Here is a 23,393-nt window from a genome sequence, read left to right on the forward strand (position 1 = left end):
TCTCCCCGGCATTATTCTCCCCGGCATCGCTTTCCCGGGCATCACTCTACCCCTGCACCACTCTCCGGCACCACTATGATTGACACCACACTCCCTGGCATCACTCCATTCCACTCTATCGCCACTCTTTCCCTGCCCGCGGCATCGCTGCTTCCGCTCTGCCCAGCCATAACCCGCTGATATCCCGACGTCACTCAGCCCAAGCTCCACTGGCCGCAGTGTCGGCACCTGCATGGTTGTATGTATACGGGGTTCAGGTGGTGACTACCACAGACGTGGCCGCTGGATAGATATGCCTTTTAGCTCGCGATGATGATCTCTCGGCAGGAGTTCAGTGGCCTTGAAATAGTGAGTAAGACGGCGGGCTGAGTCTGGCGGTGTGCTGAAAAGTGTCCTCCAATGTTCCAGTGCCCACGTACTGAGAGTCTGAGCCTGGGAGTGCGATGAGCAGCGTGCTGCAGCGTGCTTACTGACACATGTGATTTGCAAACACAGGTCAGTCAGTGGCACACTTCAGTCAGTGTGGTTTTAAGGACTAGCACTTACCGATAACTAAAAGGGTGCACTGAACTTGCGGCATGATTGAAGTCAAATCAAACTTAAGCTCCTGTTATCTAATCGTAAGGACATTTTCTCCGTCGAATCAAACAAGCCGACAACGTGAGTGAAATGCGTGTATGAGAGAGGGAGAGGGGAGAGAGGGAGAGAAAGAGAGAGCGAGAGAGAAAGAGAGAGAGAGAGAGAGAGAGAGAGAGAGAGAGAGAGAGAGAGAGAGAGAGAGAGAGAGAGAGAGAGAGAGAGGAGAGAGAGATAGAGGAGAGAGGATCGAGGAAGACGAGAGGAGAGAGAGAGGATAGAGGAGAGAGAGAGAGAGGAGAAGAGAGAGAAGAGAGAGAGAAGAGAGAGAGGAGGGAATAGAAGAGAGAGGAAGAGAGAAAGGAGAGAGAGAGGAGAGGCTTGGCGGTATATTGCGGACTGCTTGATATGTTGAGTACCTGTAAATTTGATATGCATATGTTCGTAGTCGCATACCACAGCAAAATGTTTGGGGTGTGCGCGCACTCCGGATATTTCTGCCGGAGATCGTCACTCGCTGCTTTGGGAGTAGATCTCTGTGCATGAGAGACGCTTGCATTTGTTTTCCTAGCTTTAAGCATAGTTGTTTTTCTCTTCTGTCAGCGAGGGTTTCCATGTTCAAGCGTCGCAAGATGTGCGAGTATTTCTCGGTACGGCCGACGATGATCTTAAGGCTCTCCTCTACACTTCCTTCAGATGTTGCGCACGCTTAACAGTGAGTTCCACATGAAAAACCGGCGCACAATATTCTAGCAATGGTCGAATGTACGTAATATAGACCCGAACAAGCTGCTCCTATGGCGGCTGGAGCTTCTTTATGACGTAGAGCAGGTATAGAGCGTTCGATGCTTTGATCACGATCTTTGATTTGATCTCATCCGCCTGCGCTTCCTATGACATGTCACTTGATATTGTTACACCTAAGAACGTAGTTTTGGTGGCGGTTGGCAGGCTTTTTCCTTGAATCACGATGTTCCGTAGCACTAATGGTTTCTTGGCTGTGAAAAATGCATCACTTGAGACTTGTGTTAAATATCATTCATATTCATCGCAATTTGCATCTCTCAGGGCTGTTGAAGCTTGTTCGAAATCATTATTATGCCCCCACCATCAAAGTCATCATTTGACGTGATGCATCAAGGCACATGATCATAAGGCCTTTCTCATCAAATCCCCCCTCCCCCTCCCCCCCGGTGGATTTTAAATTCACTCAGGTGGGAACTCATGTTTCAGCCAGGATTGGTTTCCCGCTCCGGGCCCACCCTAATTGTTATAATGGTGTAATGGTGGGCGCTGGACTCGAGCCGACGCGTTTACTGGTCTGCGGGCTTGTTATAATGGTGTAATGGTGGGCGCTGGACTCGAGCCGACGCGTTTACTGGTCTGCGGGCTCGTGGTTACCGAAAGAAGGGGATGTCAGAGCACTAGCCGGGACAAACAGCCCGCCTGAGCCTGCCGAGCTCACGGGAGGCCCTGCAGCACTCGTCATTGGGATGTGGGCACGAGGTTGTCGCGTAGGCATCTGCTACAGCTGCTCCGTGACCTGCACCCGACGCAGGGGCGTGACCTGCACTCAGAGAGGTGCTGAAGGTCAAAGAGGTGCTGAGCTGTTCACGTGCCCGGGTGGTCCGGACGCGTGGAGGAACATTTTTGTTATCGGTTGACAGCAATCAGCTACCCCGCGCAGGTTCCAAAGTTCGATAACGTCTCGAGCTGATGCTGCACTTGACAGGCTTCCATGGTCTTCCGCATCAACAGGCTCACGTCCGCAGTGCACTCAGAGCAAGCAAGTGCGTGGCAACCAGGGCCAGTGCCACCAATCTTTGCTAGTGGGACGAGGCTGTAAAACCATGACATCAGCACTTGAATGGAAATGGGTGCAAAATCGTGCGTTGAAGGGCTGGTGTTCTTGCAAATGCCTACTGCTATGAAAATTAATGTGCCTTGCGCTGCGCCAACGTAAGGCATGGAGGCGCAGGGACCAGGATGGGGCTGGAGCTGAGAACCACAACTTTATGAAAACTTAATATTGGTTCCGTGGGCGTTAGCTGGAAAGAGATAATCCAAACGGTCGTCATCCCGTTTCCTTCCCAAAGTGGAAGGACGTTCGTTGCTGTGTGTCAAGTCGACATTGTCCTGTACATTTGATGGATGTATGTTCATTGCTCGCTTTGAAACATTTTGCACGCAGGTGCCTTGCATGATGACATCGTTATGTGGTGTTGCCTTTACCCATTGCCACACTCGTGGAAATTAAGGCACAGTTTTGGTGAATATGCTGTTAAAACTATGCTGAAATACACTATCATTGTATCTTTGAATAATCGCATTTGCAACAATTTTGGTATGATACAGTTTCGAACTGACATTAAAGCAGGGTCTGAGCCTGACTTGCCGAGGGACGGAGGTTCATGTTCATCAATGCTTTCTGGGTTTAGTCAAAAAAGTTTAGAGCGGTGCGACGCAAAGTTTTATCACTGTTTTTGTACTTGTTTTGTACACGGGGAAAACTCGCAATTTCCAAGCAGGTCAGTGGCAGTGGCAGAGGTCAGTCTGAGGTCAAAAACCAAACATATCATCTTATAAATTGTTTATGCAGGTGACGATTATAATCTGAAATTCATTTACAATGACCTAGGTAGACAAATGAAGTAAAAAGCAATCGTTTCCGGAGTAAGATTGCTTGAACCGGACTTCAATATACAACAAACAAAAAAATAGGAAAATATAAGGACGGACCGAATATGCGTCAAAGGGGAACGCGGCCTACTGAGCGGAAGATGCTTACACTAGGTACTGGGCGATTTCGCAGGAATTTGGCCCAAATTCGCAGGACTACGGATGATTTTTGGCGTTTGGCCTCGTGAGGAAGATGTTGGCTTCGTGTCTGAGGAAATCGCATTGAAAATTGCGCGGGCATTGTCGCGTTTTAAATACGCGGTGCTCTGAGATATATTTTAGGGGTCACAAATGTTTTCCACTCGCTCCAGTCGGGCGTGGGTTAAAAACCAGCTCTACACATGAAAGCATACCACTCGACAGCTGTTTTTTTAAGTTCATTACATTGTAACATGCTGCTCATGATTTCTGAAGAGACTTTCTTTCATCCGTTTCTTTCCCATTGTAAATCTCTCAACAATGTTATTCCTGGTGGTGTAGGAGCTGTGCACACCAACCTTATGGGGGCGTCCAAGAGCAGCGCCACCGGAGAGGCAAGGGAGCAACCGTCCCATTGCCACTTACCGAGGTGGCAAATATGTCCCTCTGTCCGTCCTTTGCAATGTGGGATGCATCATGCGGACACTCAACCATTAAGTCGTTAAACTTCTGCTTCTTCTCAAGGCCGCGCCCACCAGTTCAACCACAGCTGGACGCAGGTACAGTGTGCGACAGCGGCTGAGAACTTGCTTTGCTTGATGATGGTGCGGAGGGGGGATCAACGCAGCACCAGTGAGTTACGAGCATCGCTTATGCCTGGGTCGAATGAATCCATCTCATGCCGCAGTCGCTTTTCCGAGTACAAGCGTGTCGCGTGAGAGAACGTTTGCCTGTGCTTAGCGCCGTACCATGAACGGTAGTGGTGCTGGCCTGGAGCGAGTATGTGAACTCTGTGATCCGCAAGCAGCATCCCGTTGCGACACTTCTATTGCTACTGGAATGAATGGCAAAATTTACTCTCTTCTAACATTTTCCATCAGCAAGTAAAAACCGTTTTGAATCGGGCGGCAAGCAATAGCTGCGGGATCAAATACCCGAGCCAAATAGCACCTCGCAAAGCTTTTGCCACAGAGCAAACCATGCGTATACACTGCTATGGTCAACTGGCCTAGATGAGCACATACTCTGTGCTGAGAAGAAGCTACGATATAACGTGAAAAGGTATTTCCACCGGCTTGGAGTAAGCGACGACCTTCCGAGTTGAGAGGGGAAAGGGATTTGAATTATTTCTCTCCAGTCAACGCCCACAGGGCCAATGCTAAATTTTCAGATAGTTGCGGGTCTCAGCCCCTGCGTTGCTCCTCGGTTTTCCGCGCCCCATCCTCTAGAATGGTGCAGCGCAAGGCATGCAAGGACTTTGTATGCCAATTAACTTTTAGAAGAAGTCGGTCCCTAAATGCTTCATTTCTCACCCATCATTTATTCGAGCGTTGTGATAGTTTTACGACCTCGCCCCCCCCCCCCCCCCAATTAGAGTTGGTGGCGCCGCCCTTGTGACCAGCCCTTGGATTCAATAAGTAGCAGACAACCTTCGACTGATTTTAGTATAGGATATAAGAATGTAGCATGCCTGTACCATTTGAAATATCCTTTGGTTTCTAGCTCAGATTTGTTAAACTTTTAGATCAGAAGCAACAATATTGCGCTTGCTACATATGGTTTACAATAATAGACTTGTGCCATTTTACAAGAGGTTTATTGGTTAATACTGCACGCTGTTAATTTTAACGTGAACCATGCGACTCGCTGACACAACATTGCTAGAAATGATCGGCTCACGATTCAGTTCATGCAATTTTCGAAGCCTGTGATTCAGCTCATGGCTCAAAGCGGCATTTTTATAACGAGCCCACACAGCTTGTGGCTCACGCCAAAATGGTTGGCTGGTGAGCCGACTCCCGATTCAGCTCTAGTCGAACTTAAGTCTGCTTGCTACCAACAAGATAGGATGTCGCGAGCTGCTTGCAAAAACCGTTCAGGCGTGCAGATCGGTTACAGCAGCTGAAACATCCCTCAGAGCAACGGATATAACTGTGACTGTCTCGGTTTCTGAGGTCTGAAATAGCACCGGTACTCCAGTTGTAATACAGCAAGCAGTTGAATGGTTGAAAAACGGTTGTCTTGCCCGCTGGCCGAATACGGGTGACCAACCGTGCGTGAGCCACGCGTGGTTCAGAATTGTGGGCTCATGTGGTTCAGAATTGTGGGCTCATGGCTCATGGGGTTCAGAACTGTGGGTTCATGGCTCACGTGGTTCAGAGCTGTGGGCTCATGGCTCACGTGGTTCAGAGCTGTGGGCTCACGGCTCACGTGGTTCAGACCGGAGGCTGCGCCCGTCCGATGCGTGAGGCGTCGGTGTGGTCAGCTCTGGCATATCGTCAGCTGCGAACGCATAGCTTACGGTTTATATCAACATCCCAGAGAAAATAAAGTGCCAGCAGGTAAGTACATTTTTAAATGTTGAGCGGAATACAAGGCTGATGAATATCGGGAGCGCAGATTTGTTTAAAAGAGGACGACTACATGTGCGCATTGCCCGTGGAACCGACATATGCACCCCGCCTTCTGTGAGAGGATTCTGGTTTCGTTGAGATTAGGGCCTGTTTGGTCACCCTTGACCATTTCAGGGTGGGGTGCTCACGTAAATGAATGCACAACCGGCGTCGACAGACCCGTGGCCTTCACCGGCCTGTTTGCTCGCACGATATGTCGCTGGACGGCGCGAAACACGGCGAAGGAGATTGGAGGTTGGTGGGGCATGGCTGCATGCAGATGGGGGTCCTCCGTCACTGAGACTCAGCGGGGCGCACCCCCTTCCTCGGTGTGCACGAGCGCTCGAGCGGGGCTCCTGTCAGAGGGGGGGGGGGGGGGCACTAAAGCCCGTTCATGGCTGATGCAGGCATCTTACGTCGGATTAACGATGTATTTGTAGCAACAGCTTCCCACAAAAAAACTAAGCACGAATTCTGCAGCAATGTATTTTACCTTCGAATAGCTTGTGCCGCCGCCAGCAATGCTTATGTATAGGTAATAGCTGATTTCGGACATTGCCAGTCGGCATGGTAATACGTTATCGTAGTAAAAAAGAAAAACAGCATAGCAGGAAGTCCAGTCACCAGCACGAGCGCCACCAAGTTTCACACAGCCTGTAGACAGAGTAATCGTGAGACTCGTCTATCCCAAACCTTTTTTAAATGTCCTGCACATACAGCTGAACAAAAAAGTCACCCATTAATTACAATGATCAAAGTTAAAGCAGAAACTAGAGCTGATAGAGCTAATATCATAGCTGGCATAGTCAAATCAAATTATATCCAAAAATTTGTTAACGACATAACAGCGCATACAGGGGAAGGGGGTTTGCCGAAGGTGACCAATGCCTGACCAGCAGAGAGCAGGGACCTCAACTTGGCCAAAGTTGCGCAACGTAATTTATGTACGTCCTCAAGCATCATCTTGGGCCGGTGGACCTTCTGATCCTTCCAATCGGGCCTCCTTTTGGGTTTGTGGGGCTTAATGCCGTTGTTCATAGGGCCTCCTATGCATACACATGGCCTATGATCCAAAGAGGGCCTATCAGATATATGGCGGAGCCTCCTCTGGGGTCTTCCTCTGGGATCGTCTAGAGTCTTTTGTCGACCAATTTGATGGCATGCCCTGCGTCGGTCGTCCGTGGCCTCTTGTTGGGATAATAGTGTCTTCTGAAACTCTGAAAGGCTACAAAAATATGTATTTGCCCTCTTGGCAAATGGTAAGGGCTGGACGCCTCTTCGCCCCCCCCCCCCAACCTCACCCCTCTGGTATCGCCCCCCTTGCTCGGTGGGGATGTAAACTCACCTCCGCCACCATTCTTTCGAGATAAGATGTATTTTTAAGGTAATGCGCAAGCTTGCCCAACTTTACCATGTGAATCATTTTCCACCGGTACCGGTTGATGACTAATAAGCAAAACTACATGCGGGTGAGAACCTAAACCGGCAATGATATAGAGTGTTGATCATTTTTGCGTGTGAAGAAAAGCATGCGATAGAATATCACTTATTTCGTCCCACCTACTGCCCTGCGCACTCATCCATGCCAGATGAGCAGCACCCACATGCCAGGGTTCCGAACAACCGATGGCATATGAAGGCAGAGCGGCCTGTCTCATCTTCAGCTGACCGTTGCTTACAAGCGCCGTCATGAGCCGAACTTGACCTTGAACCCAGGGGTGGATGCATCGATGACCTGAGCTGTTTATTGGCTCGCCTGTTTGCCGATTTGGCTGCTCGATAGCCCCGGACTCATGTTTTTATCAAGTCATGTTTTAACTGCTGACGTCACTCGCACTCGACGAGCAGAACGAGGCCACCGAGCCGCACCTCCATGCCCCGTGGGGCTTTGTACCGCTCACTCCCCACCTCGGCGACCACCGTGTGGCCCAGTCATCGTGCATGCCGACCTCAAGTGCCCCTCGTCGGGCTCAAGTGCGTGGTAGCCCGTATCAGCCAGGTCGCGTTAGCGGTTTGTTATCGGAGACGCCACTGGCATGCTGAGTGTACCGGCACCGAGGAGAAAAGTCTTTTACCTTGTTGGTATGTACCCTATCCCGGGTCACCGCTGGGTTGGTTGCACGGACATATAAACTCGTTGTATGCTTCACACGTCAGAGGGTTCTTATTGTGGGCACCCCGCGTGAGTTTTGACCGCGTGCTCGCTGTTAGGATGCCTGTCGTAGCACGTACACATGCAGAGGACTTGCCCCGATTTATCGGGCCAGGTGGACAGAGGGCTGCTCTGGCGGCCCAGAGCGGGGCTATGCCCTCGGGGTGGGTCACTGAACTTATGAACTTATGGTCACTGAACTTATGGTATGGTTCTTTTTTAAGGCAGGCCGTCCCTGTGAACCACCGAAGTACTCGCCATTAGCGGTGTGGATTTAGACGGGAGACGTTTTAGTTACAAATAACATGTTCTCCAAACGTACAAACGCAAAGCAGTAACCTGTCAGGAATAGATTAACTGTCATACTATGAGCTCTAGTTTTTGCTGCAGAATACTTATTTTACCAAAATAGCTACATATCAGACATACTCAGTTACATTGCCAAGGTTTCGCCAGGTGTGAGGGATGAGTTTGTCAGAAGGGCCCCGCAGCCTGTTGAGTCCACGGTTCCGCTGAAGGGCCTCAAATTCGTTTTTCGGATAGGATATACCTCACTCTTTTCACACAGGGATCTCATTTTAGACCACCAAAGGCCCCTTCGCAGATCTAGGCGGTCAAAACCTTTTTACAGAAACCAAAGGTTTCTGTAAACCTTGCATACTGTTCAGAATCATGCTAGTCGCACTCGATTTCTCAAGAGACGTATGCGCAAGACACGGAATTAAGCACCGTTCAGGTGCCTGTCAGGGGAGGCCAAGGAACCTCCGCCTCTACAAGGGGGGGGGGGGGTCACGACTTCGCCCCTATGGCTACGTCCTTGTCCAGAGTCAAGCACAGGTGGGTCAATCCGTAAATTGATGTAAGTAAAACCCGCGCTTGGTGAATGAGCTCGCGCCATTGGCGCTCGCGGCACCTGATCTAACTCTACGGAGTTAGATGCTTTATCTATAGATGCAGACGTGCTGGGCTGAATGGCAGCCGGCGGAGGAATGGCCACAGACATCGTGCATGGCACATTGACACACTCCATGCCACAGGAAGCCACCAAATGAAGGATGGTGTTTGCAGATGTCACGGTCTAGGGATGAGACGAACGCTTGGCCCGTTCAGATGTATTTTTAGGAGTTGTGATAATTCCTTCTATAGGTTCATAGTTGGCTATTTTTAGACCATGCTCCGTGATGGCACTAGGGTTTCATTGTGGGTCGTCATGTCTAAACTCGATCAGAAATCGAACGACCGCACTTTGAGCGCACCGACGTCCTGTGCGAGGAGCACAAGATCGACGATCGATGATATCCTCATCCAGCGAGGCCACAACAAACCCGACTCCTGTCGTCATCCAGCGAGGCCACAACAGACCCGACTCCCGTCCTCATCCAGCGAAGCCACAACAGACCCGACTTCTATTCTCATCCATCGAGACCACAACAGACACGACTTCCGTCCTCATCCAGCGAGGCCGCAACAGACCCGACTTCCGTCCTCATCCAGCGAGGCCACAATAGACCCGACTTCTATTCTCATCCAGCGATGCCACAACAAACCCAACTTCTATTCTCATCCAGCGAGGCTACAAAGACTCGACTGCTCGTCTGCCAAACAGGGGCACGCAGAACGCCATCAGGGACCGGAGATGCGGCTCATGACACGTGACGTCAGGCGCGGGCGGCTGCGCCCCTCCCCCTCCCCCCAGTCGACTTCTCGGGCCGCCAGAAAGACGCGATAGGAGCGTTTGCCAGCGGTGTGCTCAGACGGAGCTTGTTCTGCTCAGAAGTCAGGACGGAGCTGATCAGTCGGAAGGTGCAGAATTTAAAGCAGTCCTGTAGCCTTTGAAGAGAGTCGAAATCGTATGCTGTTTTTTTAGACGCCCGGACGACGAAAAAAACAATTCAAACGCAAAATGGTGCAACTGCCTCCGAGGCAGCCGCCGGAAGCCCACATGGGTGCGAGTGCAGCCTGCAGCCGCGGCCGCTCGATGCTGATATGATCACTATGCTGTCGCGCTACACTCCACAGAGTGGTGCCCCGACCGGCACGCCGCTCTCTTGAACCCAGCTGTGAGGCCGACTTGCCCTCTGTGCTTGTTTTGCAACTGCACTTCAAACTGTCAGAACTAGCAGCCGCAAAACTTCATGATTTTTTTCTCAAATTCATATTCCCGTGACACCTGTCAGAATTTGAATTACACGTCATGCAGACACGACTCCAGGGAAGGTTTTGAACGGCGTGTCGGGATGAATCACGAGCCGTTCTCTTCCGTTTTGTGAGGGAGCCATGGACTGTTGCAGATGTAACGGAATATTAACATATTTTAAGTTCTATGTACATTTAGCAAGAAAGTCAATACGTGCCGTGCCTGCTGCCGAAACAAAATATAGCGGTATGAAACGTGCCACGACGTCTAAGTGTTTACTTTCATTTTCATAACAGACTGACCTGATCATGAATCGGTGGCTAGCCACATCATAACAGACTGATCTGATCAGGGATCGGTGACTAGCCAGATCATAACAGACTGACCTGGTCAGAGATCGGTGACTAGCCAGATCATAGCAGACTGATCCGATCCAGGATCGGTGACTAGCCAGATCATAACAGGCTGATCTGATCAGAAATCGGTGATTAGCCAGATCTGAACAAGCTCTTCTAAGTCAATCAAACTCAAGAACGCTGTTAGCGATGCACCGCGATGATACCAAAAAGATCAAACCTTAAACACGGACGTTTGACATTGTTATGCATTTCAGAATTTCGCATCTGTAATTTTTGCTGACTGTCCTACTATGGCTGACATAACAGGCCCAGTTCATTATCTTGGCCTTTGACGGCCACGTCCTTGGACAGGCAACTCATGTGCAGGCCCAATAGCACCTTCCGCAGATAACTGGCTGCTGGTGAAAACCGCTTCCCTGACCGCCGGTCGGACAGGTCAGAGGTTAGTCAAGGTCACTGTGACACGCCGCCCAATCCCGGTGCTGTAATTGCCAAAAACTGCCATGAGTTATTTTTCTGTGAGTTGGGCAATGAACGTTTATTCTTAGAGCTGAAACGCCGTTGACTACAAAATGGCATGACGTACAAGCATTATATTCTGCTAGTCATTTGGCAAAGTCGTACAGGTCTGCCATGTTACAGTTGTTGAACACTTTTGTAACTGCGCTGCGAAAGCCATGGTTCCATGCCAAGCCATGGCGTCCGGAAGCCTTGCTTCCATGCCAAGCCATGGCGTCGGGAAGCCATGGAAGCCAACCGAAGCCCAAACTTTCAACGATTAAAGTGGTCACCTGTCATTATTCTTACTGATCTGGCTACACACAAAAACGTCATAACACGAAAGCGATATAAAAAGCATAGAGCATTAAAAGTCTTCGCACTCCCTTCTGGGAGATGGAAAAACGACCACACGTGACGACCGGAGCGTGACTTTATGTTAATGCTAGGCAAAGGACATGAAATGGCGCAGTGCAGGTGTTGTAGCCGGTATACCCACGCTCGGCAAATGCTGACGTAGTCTCTTCCCGTCCTCTATCCACCCTGCTTTGCTTATCACCGCTTCATCCTTCGTCCCTTGCCACACAGGGAGCATGCTGTGACCGTGGGTCAAGCGTGGGTCTAGCAGCCGTCCCGATTAGAAATCCTGACCCGATTACCCACGCTGGCCACGACATCATCAGGCACGTGACCTCCACCGACATCGGGACGTCAGGTTCCTTGGGAGCAGGACGAGGCGGAGACAACCCCAAGATGGTCTGAACTGCGGCAACCTGAGCAAACCCTCAGACTACTTGAGCCGGGTTGCCGCCACGGATATCAAGAACATGTCAGCCTGTGGACCGTCGGTCAGCAAGGTGGCCTTCGTCAGCTTCAAGCCAAGCTTCAGCCGCTTGCAGACGTTGCGCAACATCGCCTGACGTTGCAACACGTGACGTGACGCGCCCTTCGCTCATTGGTCGTGACGTGACGCGCCCTTCGCTCATTGGCCGCTTTAATGCACACAATGTGCAGCGGTTTCAGCTGCACGAAACTGGGACTGCACATCTCCAGTGATTCTGGATCATGGTGCACCGCTGGAGAGTGCCCACTGCGCAGAACTCAGCCACCAACACATCGTCAACAGCGATCGGCGGCCAAGACGATGACCCGCTCGAAACAATGCTTATTACTCGGTCCACGCTAACTGCGTGGAGCGCCGCGCCCAGCATCGTCGCAAATTGGCTTAATAGCTGTCATGTGCCGAGGGACCCTGCAAACAAGCTGATACATCATTGTAAAGGGTCACTTGCGGATAATGCTTTCTGTCCGCGTTCAAGCGTGATGTTCCAGTTGCAACGCAGTATTGCATGCGTGGTGTTTCGACTTCCGTGATTGATGCTGTCGGCCGTTCCTAGCTCACTCCGGATGGGCCGCTGCATTCGCACAGCACAGTGCGGTACGGCGATGCTGTACGTCCAGTCCCACCAACGCTTGATGGTTCTCCATATAGGACAAGTGTTGTATGCTCCTAAAGACGTTCGCTATCATTGGCCTTGCGCAGAATTTTCACCCTTGTGTTCATTAGGGGGTGAAACGAAACCGGCGTTATCAATGCCAAACGCTTCCTCCGAACTGCTGTTCTTCTTTTCCAGCTCCTTCACCAGCGACCCCTTCTTCGTCACCCCATCCAGAGACCCCTTCTCGAGTCCCTCGAGATTCACAGAATCCCTTCCTCCCGCCTTGTTGTCTTCATCCTCGGTATTGTAATACTTTCTGTTCCACGCCTGCTCCTCTGAGCTGCCGAACACGAAGAAGATGATCGTGTCGAAGACCATGAAGGCGGCGGGTAGCAGGAAGCAGTAGCGCCAGCGGTCCAACGTCTCGTGGCCCTCGGTCAGCGCACCCACCACCAGCGGCGCCAGGAAGCCCGGAATGCTGCCGAAGGTATTGGAGATGCCGACCAGCGTGCCAGAGTAGTTGGGCGCCATGTCCACCGGCACACTTTGCCAGCCCGTGTAGCCGGCGCCGATCAGTCCGATTCCGATGAACAGCAGGACCTCGACGAGGGTTTCGTGCTCGCCGAGAAAGGCGATGCAGACCAGCGTTACTGCCACTACTGTCTGTGACACGAACTGCGCCATGCGACGGATGTTGTTGATGCTCATCAGGTTGTTTTTGCGCAGGTAGTCGCTGAAAGCACCGTACGCCATCGCAAAGATGAAGGTGACGAGGAACGGCAGCGAGGTGAAGATGGCGTTGGACGAGATGTCCTTGCCGAGGACGTTGCTGAAGTACTGCGGCAGGTCGTTGAGTAAGGTGTAATAGCCCCAGTTGTTGCAGAAGTTGGCGACAACCAGCGACCAGACCGGCGGGGACGTCAGTATCTCCTTCCACGGCAGCGGCAGACGACGCGTGGAGCGTTCGCTGCCGATCGCCGTCATGATGAAGTCGCGCTCCTCGGCGGTGATGAAAGGGTGCTCCTCCGGCCCGTTGTAGACGAGCAGCAGCCAGAAGACGAACCACACGAGCGCAAACGATCCCTGAATGTAGAACACGGCCTCCCAACTGATGGCATTTATGATGGCTGACGCCAGCGGCATGGTGATGGCGGTGCCGATGTTAGACGCGCTGATGGCCAGCGACACGACGGTGCTGCGCTCGTTGGGTGGCGCCCACGCACGCAGCAGGGCGTATCCAGAGGGGAAGCCCACGCCCAGCACAAAGCCCATGCTGATCCGGATGGCCACCAGCGCACGGTAGTCCCAATAGGAGACGGTCGGGATGAGGAAGGTCAAGCAGCCGGCCGTCAGCAGCGACAAGCCGTAGATGTACTTGACGCTGGATATCTCAGCGCAGCGCCCGCCCACCACCTGCGTGCAGATGTAGCCGTAGTAGAAGCTGCCCAGGATCAGGGCGACGATCTTCTCGTCCCAGACGAACGGGCCATCTGTCTGGCTGCCGGCGGCGCCTGAAGAATTGACAGCCGTGTGGTTCACCATGGCCACGATCGCCAGGTTCAGGTTGTTGCGCAGCATGTAGTTGATGACGAAGCCGAAAAACGCTATCGACACCACCACGTACCGCATGGGGAGCACGCGCAGCAGCACGTTCGTCATGGTGGTACACTATTTGATGCTGGCCGGGTGATGGGTCGATGCAACTGAGGACACGTCCGCCCTCGAGCCAGGCGGCCTCCCCAGTAAGTGCCGGCAGCACCCCCACGGGTGGAGATGCGGTGGAGCGCCAGTGAGATAATGTATCGGACATCGGACGGGCGGTGTAGCCCGATATCGCACCGACTTATCTGACTAGGACATGTTTTGTGTAGAATAACTACACATTTTTAAGAAGTTTGGGCGCTTAATATTCCATGACCTCTGCTAGATAGTGTTGGCTGACATAGGTTGGCACTAATTCACTGTGCATCACAATTATATGCTTGCGTCCTAGGAAACCACAACGATTTTGTATCCCACCATTGCGGCCACGATAGCTGTTACAATAACAATGTGGTTATTCCGAGGCGCCATGGCCGAGTGTTGGCACCTTCGGCTTCCACACGGCGGGCTTGGGCTCGAACTCCGTGTCGCGCCTCGGTCCCCTGGTACCAGTAGGGCCACTTTATCGCCACACTAACGCCCCATGAAAGGCACTCAACGAGGTGTGTAACGTTTCTTTGAAAACGTGGCCCTCCATTTCAGGGGTGCCGGCCAACCCACGGCAGCGTTTTAATAATTTCCTTTTGCCTTACCTGTGCCTGCCGCGTCATGTTTGTATATAAATTCGTTTGGGCCATATCTTGCACGTGTGTCAAATTCTTCATGTGTGTTATTTTCCGTTTCGGTAATTATCCACTTAATTAGTGTTGATTGTAGATAGGGTTGTTAGTATCATTTATCGTAAATTCCAATGGCTATTTTACAGTGTCCTCTCAGTAGTTGCTCTCGATCATGTAACATTACCTAAAAGCTTTTTTACCTTTGGTTCGCGACAGCGCAGCAACGGCTTTGATATCCACGCGACGACGCCGGTGGCGTGCGTGTGCTTGCGGGCTACAGAAAGCGACGACGACCAGCTGTACAATATATATATATATATATATATATATATATATATACACATATATGCGTGTATATATCGCCACCACCGGCTGTGTCGTTGGCGGGAGATCGCGGACGGCCAGTTCCCGCGATGCAGGCGTACATCGACGTGAATGTTGACGGCTTTCACCGTTTCTGGATTGGCCTGGATTCAATCCTTTTGGACATGATCAAATGCTTTTGATTACCATAGGAGTGCTACGTTGTTCACAGTAAGTTCTGTTGGCTACTAAAGATAGGTTACCATTTTAAGTCATTCGGACACATTTGGAAGCTGTGTAAAAGATAGTTTGCAATTTACAGAACGTTTCTGAAGTAATCATAACACCACATCGTCTGTGAATGGGGTGAGTGCAGATTTGGCATGTACACGCGAGTTTGGCGGGCACGTGGGGGGGGGGGGGGGGGAGTCATTCACATGCAGCACGAGAAGAGGAGGTGCATAAGTGGATTCCAACAGAACACCAATAGGTGTTAAACGCAATCTCGATTTGATTTAGAGGAGTTACAGTGATCTCCATTATATATATATATATATATATATATATATATATATATATATATATATATATATAAATGATTCAGAGATGGCTAAAACATATTATTAACACTCTACGGACGAATTTGAGGCAACCATGCTATGTGATCTACGGCTTCAAGCGTTTTTTTATATCTGGATGCACTGGGCAATTTATGTGATTGCATTTCAATACTTCATTGGCTCCATTTTGCAGAGCAACCAAGGCATGCAAGTTAAAACACTTTTCCTGAGCCCAAATTAGTCCTAGCAACTAATGTTATTTTTGGATACAGTCATCATAAGTCTTATATTTTACACTTGCAATCATTATTGAGACCTGCGCAGCGAAATGGTGGTTGGCCTTCTTCGATATGACTTTATGCATGCATAACATTTTGTCTGTTCTGTCCACTCCTCTTTGCTCCGTTTTCATTCCTATGCCTTTTTGAGTTGATGTCCATGTCCTGGAGGTAGTGAATGAAATCGCCCTTTATGTCCTTCGTTGTTAAAGGGATGTTTCATATTTGAAGATACCGAAGCATGCATCCCATATGAGGAAACAAACTAACTAATAACTATTGGTATGCTTTTTAAGTGAAAAATCGCCCGAGACAACATAATTTTCTGTTTAGTAGATATACTCCTCAATGCGTTATAGTTTGATTACATCATCGCATTTTGCACAGGATTGATTGAGAGACAATTGACGGCCGTTTTATCTGGAAGTTGCGCTCACGAACGCCAGATATGAACGCCTCAACAATTATATTTCCATTGGCCTTGCCGCCGCGTGGCTTATGGAATTACAGGACTTGAATGGCGTTATCATGCCGTCATGGATGCCAAGGTGACTGAAATACTCTTCCCGGAATACTCTCCCAGTGTTCGCGGGCGTGTAACTCAGAAACTAGAACGGCTTAGGTCTTAAGACGCGCAGGATTGTGAACATCACCGAAAGGTGTTTAGGATGGCTGCTTCGGTTCAAACCCCCATTTAAGTGTGGAACATTCACTTTAACACGCGCCCGGGTGACCGGCTAGACACCCTTGGCTCGGGTGTGGGGGGGGGGGTTCAATTTGCCCCCCGTCCTGAGATCTCGGGAACTAAAAAAGCTAGAGTCACCAAATTTATAGGATTTCTTAACCTGTACGTGAACTCACGTAGGTCAAAGTTTGAGCTTCCTAGGTCCTGACCTTCAGGTCAAATAAGGTCAAACAAAATCAAATTCCAGGACGGTCTCCAAAGTGCCCCCAGAACCTAGGCAGCTGTTTCTAAGCAAAAGGTCACAAGCCCATTTGAGATCAGTGACCTTGTTTGACCTTTTGAAGATAATAGTGACCAAAATCATACAAGACTGCTCTGAGTTTTGCGTTTCAGTGAGCGACAAAGATTACGCTAAGCAGCATGTTCCTAAAACAAAATGTTGACCTGGGTCATCTCAGGTCAATGACATGTTGCGATCTCTAAGAAGTCAATGGAAGATGTATAATGCAGTCCCTGCGGTCAATAAATTCGAAATGAGCACCAGAAACTACCCCATACAGCAAGCCATAGAGTAATAAATCAAGTTGGTTTTTCACCTTCATACCTGACCTTAGGTCAACGTCATTTGTTCATTTAATATTTCTGGTGACTAAGAAAGCATTTCAGAGATGTACGGCTTCGTCAAACACTCCGTTGTTGAATCAGATTGAACGACTCCCTAGAAATTGCCTTTGCCGAAACCATGGTCTGACTTTGACCTGCCTTAGGTCAGCAACGTTACAAGGTGCATCTAAATTTTCATACCAAGCGATCCGCTATTAAAATGTCTACAGCTATGCAAAATTTGCCGCGGCTACGCCGCGCCGTTCGGAAAACATTCTGGAAAAACCTTCGGGGGGGGGGTCAATTTGACCCCCACCCGAGCGCGTGTTAACGTATGGTGTATTGCGTTGCTGGAGTAGCGGGAGTGTCTCACTCCTGATTGACTGTTCATGGGTGACAGATAACAGGCGAAATGGATCCAGCCTGCCAGTCGCCCCGCTCCCTATTTGGCTCCTCCACCAGCCTTCTCTAAACTCCGAAAAGGAGGCGTATGAAACATGTGTTGAAATTTAACATTGCGTAAAAACGAGCGTGTTTGTGCTCATTTCCACCACACCAGCGGCACCCTGCAGTGCAACTGGTGTTTGAGACCGATGTACTTGCTGTCACAAGCCGTCGGTGCGAATCTGAGATGTATTAATGGTATCATCCCCGCTCCGCTACGCGCAGCGTCTGCTTTTAATCTTCACGATTGTCAGATTAGTCTCAGAACAGCCAGATTCTCAGTCGCCAGATATCGGGCTACATCGCCCGTCCGATACATTATCTCACTGGCGCTCCACCGCATCTCCACCCGTGGGAGTGCTGCCGGCACTTACTGGGGAGGCCGCCTGGCTCGAGGGCGGACGTGTCCGGGACCGCCGAGCTCGAGCACATCACTCAGTTGTATCGAATCATCACCCAGCCAGCATCAACTAGTGTACCACCATGACGAACGTGCTGCTGCGCGTGCTCCCCATGCGATACGTGGTGGTGACGATGGCGTTTTTCGGCTTCGTCATCAACTACATGCTGCGCAACAACCTGAACCTGGCGATCGTGGCCATGGTGAACCACACGGCTGTCAATTCTTCAGGCGCCGCCGGCAGCCAGACAGATGGCCCGTTCGTCTGGGACGAGAAGATCGTCGCCCTGATCCTGGGCAGCTTCTACTACGGCTACATCTGCACACAGGTGGTGGGCGGGCGCTGCGCTGAGATATCCAGCGTCAAGTACATCTACGGCTTGTCGCTGCTGACGGCCGGCTGCTTGACCTTCCTCATCCCGACCGTCTCCTATTGGGACTACCGTGCGCTGGTGGCCATCCGGATCAGCATGGGCTTTGTGCTGGGCGTGGGCTTCCCCTCTGGATACGCCCTGCTGCGTGCGTGGGCGCCACCCAACGAGCGCAGCACCGTCGTGTCGCTGGCCATCAGCGCGTCTAACATCGGCACCGCCATCACCATGCCGCTGGCGTCAGCCATCATAAATGCCATCAGTTGGGAGGCCGTGTTCTACATTCAGGGATCGTTTGCGCTCGTGTGGTTCGTCTTCTGGCTGCTGCTTGTATACAACGCGCCAGAGGAGCACCCTTTCATCACCGCCGAGGAGCGCGACTTCATCATGACGGCGATCGGCAGCGAGCGTTCCACGCGTCGTCTGCCGCTGCCGTGGAAGGAGGTGCTGACGTCCCCGCCGGTCTGGTCGCTGGTTGTCGCCAACTTCTGCAACAACTGGGGCTTTTACACCTTACTCAACGACCTGCCGCAGTACTTCAGCAACGTCCTCGGCAAGGACATCTCGTCCAACGCCATCTTCACCTCGCTGCCGTTCCTCGTCACCTTCATCTTCGCGATGGCGTACGGTGCTTTCAGCGACTACCTGCGCAAAAACAACCTGATGAGCATCAACAACATCCGTCGCATGGCGCAGTTCGTGTCACAGACAGTAGTGGCAGTAACGCTGGTCTGTATCGCCTTCCTCGGCGAGCACGAAACCCTCGTCGAAGTCCTGCTGTTCATCGGAATCGGACTGATCGGCGCCGGCTATACGGGCTGGCAGAGTGTGCCGGTGGACATGGCGCCCAACTACTCCGGTACGTTGTACGGCATCTCCAATACCTTCGGCAGCATTCCGGGCTTCCTGGCGCCGCTGGTGGTGGGTGCGCTGACCGAGGGCCACGAGACGTTGGACCGCTGGCGCTACTGCTTCCTGCTGCCCGCCGCCTTCATGGTCTTCGACACGATCATCTTCTTTGTGTTCGGCAGCTCTGAGGAGCAGGCGTGGAACAGAAAGTACTACAATACCGAGGATGAAGACAACAAGGTGGGAGGAAGGGGTTCTGTGAATCTCGAGGGGCTTGAGAAGGGGTCTCTGGATGGGGTGACGAAGAAGGGGTCGCTGGTGAAGGAGCTGGAAAAGAAGAACAGCAGTTCGGAGGAAGCGTTTGGCATTGATAACGCTGGTTTCGTTGCACCTCCTGATGAACACAAAGGTGAAAATTCTACGCAAGGCCAATGATAGCGAACGTCTTTAGGAGCATGCAACACTTGTCCTATGTAGAGCATCAGCAAACGTTGATGGGACTGGACGCACAGCATCGCTGCACCGCATCGTGTTGTGGGAAGGGACGACCCGGCAGTTATCCAGAGAAACAGTCAACAGCATCAATTATGGAGCGTGAGCCGCTGCATATGCAATAGCATGTTGTAACTGGGGCACCACAGGCAGTTGTAGAGAAAAGGGACGACCGCAAGTGACCTTTTGCATAGTTCCCTGGTTTGTACGGCGCGCTCCTGGGACTGTCAGATACTGACGTCATTTGCGGTATTACTCGGTACGGTGCCGTGTTCAGTTAGTGGTGGGAGGGCAACAGACATTTCGACTGAATCGTGGGTTGCACGGTTCCGTAACGTTTGCCACCTTACGAAGCCCTGCCTGAAGCTCGCGAGGACTATCCTGCTCCCAGAGGCCTCATGAGCTCATTTCTCCTGGACAGCGGGTAGCTCTGCACGGATGTTTTGTAGGTTTTGTTAGGTTTCACCTGTTTGGACACTGATCGGCCGTTTCATATCTACGAGATAAGCGAGTACCGCCGCCGAATCTTGTCTCGCACGGGCCTGATGTCTCGATTTCAGCAGACGTCATATGTCCGACGGCTGATTATGAAGTGCGCGCGAGCGTTCGGGGAGAGATTTCCAACCAAGGTGACAAAGTGGGTGATGCATGTCTTCGGTCGCAGCATACAACATGCATGCAGACAGTTGCCGAACTTTATAACGGCTACGCTAGCTTCTGCATTGAGCCGTTTGTGCTTTGCATAACATAATTGTAAAGCCGTTTTTCTCTCTCCCGGAAGGAAGCGCGACGAATTGTGTTTCTGTTCTCCTTTTTCATGTTAAGTGAACGCGTTTGCGCCAAGTCAGCTTGAAAGTATAAAGCAGCGCTCATTTTCAACCGTTTAAAGTCTCGGCCGCCGGCTGTTTCACTGCGGGAGGTGCGCACGTTCAGGATAGAGTTTAACTGCTGTTACATGATAGACCCGTTAGGCTTTGCCAAGCGGCCGTCAGAAAATATTGCTTGCAGGTGATGAAGAACGTTTGGTATGAAACAGTGTTGAGACCATCAATATAACTCCATGTCCAGCTCGGAACCATACCTGTCGTAACTCCTACGGAAATGCCGATCCACCGACATTGTTTCGTGCGTCAGCTGCAGTGGAGTGGGGTCGCATATGCTATTCCATGCGCGTGATATGCTTAAGTGACTTGAATGCCAGCACATGTACGATCTGTGCACCAGGCGCATGCATGCAAGGGCGGATCAAAGTTGGGGTTGTTGTTATTGTTGTTGTTGATCAAAGTTATTGATCAAAGTTGATCAACATTGTGGGCCTTGAACTTTGGGACCCTTTCAAAAAAGCCCTCGGATTTTGACGTCAATTTTGAGATTACTAGATGTTCTTTTTATACGGGAATCCAACGCTCACTTTTCTAGATCACGTTAAATCCTGTCATTTTCAAACTTAATGTTTCGTAAAATATACGGCAAAATAAACTTAGGTGCCTGCTAAATGCCATCAAAATCAAGCACCACACTCCATTCCAGGGTCGGTTACAACTAGCCGGTTTCCGGTGGCTGGCCGTCTTGCCGATGTGGTCAGCTAATGGCTAGTGACTAATGCGGAGGCTTGTTTTGACTGTATTGAAGGAGTAGTAAATACCCCAGCAGTCAAAATGTACTAAAAGCGTGATGCACAAGCATAGTGAGTATTGCAAATTCACCAACCAATGGCAACGATATGTACCATGCCGGTGGCGGGTTAAATCATATTACATAATTTCGTGTAAATCCGACTGCCATGACAAGACAAACGACGTCAGATGATACTCTAGGACGTCGATTCGCACGTTTTGAAGGCAGTCGTCTTGCGCTACATTCCACCCGTACGCCTGTAAGATAAAAAGGCAACTGATAAAAAGACTGGTCAGCCTCTATAATGCTCCAAACTGGTGCTGAAGCTGGAAAGGTGAAGACAATCTCTTTATTTCATGTTGCTTTCACTGGTATTCTGTGGAAAGGACATTCTCAGCGGTGAAAAGGTGTCTCCGGATGTTTACCGCCTCATAGGCACAAAACATCTATGTCGTATAAAGCGGTGCACCTACCAAGGCTACAGCATCCTTCCTCTCGTCATAAGAAGCGTGTTTGCTCTCACCGCCAGATAAAAATCTTATTCGCTGAGCGGATAAACGATGTTATAAACTTTACACACATTGGGCCACAAGGCGCCCAGAGGTTCGATTCGTTAAACTGAAAAGCTCTGGGGTACGAAAATGACCTAACTTTTTCATTACTAGTGCTGTCTCCGTCCCTCACAATAAAAAATTGTGCCACCGCCCATGGCCACCACAGATAAGTGTCCAACAACCTAAGGCGGCTTCTCGAGGGGCGCCTTTACTTTCCGGTCAGAGGGGGCACGTGCCTCCAGTATCTCCCCAACTCCAGATCCGCCTGTACTTAACAGGTATGCTGCTTAAATGTTATACCATCTTTGATGGCACGGCAATTTAAACTGAAGTTTCTGTGCCTTTCGTCAAAGTATGCTGGCCTGAATTCATCGATAACAATAGGAGGGAAGTGGTTCCTCGGGCCCCCGTCTCGGCCCCCACCCCATTATTTCCAAAAATTCCCACTCCATGTTCCGTTCGGTGATCAAATTAGGCATTTTAGACCAACCCCAAACGAGCGTTATTCTGCGTTATCTCAACGCCCACAGTTAGTTCTTCCGTCCGAGCAAATAATTGAATTGGAAAGGATAACTGGCTCCTGCGCATGAACCTGCTTGCTGAAACCATAGTCTGGTGCTCATGTTGAGCTGGTGGCTCATCGCAGATTAGAAAGGTGTACTACGCCCCACATTCCCTGTTCCCCAATGTCTGTCCGGGAGTGACGCAGCCAGATCCCCGCTGGCTGCGGCAAAATCTGGCTCTTGCCAGGACCGTGGCGTTGGTGGCTCCACCTATAGATGCTGGCGGCAGCGCCCTCTTTCACCACAGCCTTTTTCACGGATACTTTCTGGGTTTTTAGGACAAGTTCGTAAGGCAAACGTACGTATGTATAATTTGCGTTCTCAATTGATCGTAACTGATTGATCGCAATTGATTAACTGGGGTGCGTAGGGTGTGAGATTCATGTGGTGGAATTATGCACGCAAAAGTTCGTAGGGAAAAGTTCATAAGCAAATGCAAATGTTCCTGTGGTGTAAAGCATGTACAGGGTTGCGTACAAAGGTATATATAAAACGTACGCATGGTGATTATTCGTAGGATAAAGTACGTATGCCTAATGTTTGTCAGGATTAGGTACGTAGAGTGTAAATTTCCTAACAGAAAAAGTTTGTGATAGCAAAGGTACGTATGGATATAGATCGGATCGTAAAATGTTCGTCAAGAAAAGTTCGTAACGAAATTGTACGCCTGCGCAAAAGTTTGTATGCAAAAAGGTTGTCAGAAATTGTTTGAACCAATCTGTTCGGTTACAAATGCTGGTCAAGAAACCCGTTTGTTTAACAAAACTACGTAAGCAAAGGTCCCCATGCCAATATATAATGTAAATACAAGTTTGTACAAAAATGTTCGTCAGTGATGAACTTCGTCTGACGGTAGTATGCACGCAAAACGGGAGAAATTCCTCATGTAGCGTGAATCGGAGCTCAGAAAAAATGATACACCAGCCGGGTCCGCTTTGATGCATCTCCCTTGATCTGGACGCTGCTTGCACCCGACCAAGCG

At 50.4% G+C, this 23,393-nt stretch overlaps 2 protein-coding genes across 2 annotated transcripts; one reads left to right on the forward strand and one right to left on the reverse strand.

The window, feature by feature from the left end:
- Positions 1 to 12,458: 12,458 nt before the first annotated feature.
- LOC119090253 (vesicular glutamate transporter 3) lies at positions 12,459 to 14,030 on the reverse strand. The gene has a single exon (XM_037213038.1). It carries the CDS (start codon positions 14,028 to 14,030, stop codon positions 12,459 to 12,461), a length of 1,572 nt encoding a protein of 523 aa, XP_037068933.1.
- Positions 14,031 to 17,980: 3,950 nt separating this feature from the next.
- Positions 17,981 to 20,749, forward strand: LOC119090372 (vesicular glutamate transporter 1). Its single transcript, XM_037213172.1, has one exon. It carries the CDS (start codon positions 18,049 to 18,051, stop codon positions 19,618 to 19,620), a length of 1,572 nt encoding a protein of 523 aa, XP_037069067.1. The 5' UTR covers positions 17,981 to 18,048; the 3' UTR covers positions 19,621 to 20,749.
- The last annotated feature ends 2,644 nt before the right edge of the window (positions 20,750 to 23,393 follow it).

Source organism: Pollicipes pollicipes, unplaced genomic scaffold (assembly GCF_011947565.3).
Source record: "Pollicipes pollicipes isolate AB1234 unplaced genomic scaffold, Ppol_2.1 Scaffold_3087;HRSCAF=3621_pilon_pilon_pilon, whole genome shotgun sequence".
NCBI lineage: Eukaryota > Metazoa > Arthropoda > Thecostraca > Pollicipedomorpha > Pollicipedidae > Pollicipes > Pollicipes pollicipes.

What these genes read in the sequence shown, in the direction of transcription:
- LOC119090253 (XM_037213038.1), bottom strand. Translation starts at nt 14,030, where the DNA reads ATGACGAACGTGCTGCTGCGCGTGCTCCCCATGCGGTACGTGGTGGTG.
- LOC119090372 (XM_037213172.1), top strand. Translation starts at nt 18,049, where the DNA reads ATGACGAACGTGCTGCTGCGCGTGCTCCCCATGCGATACGTGGTGGTG.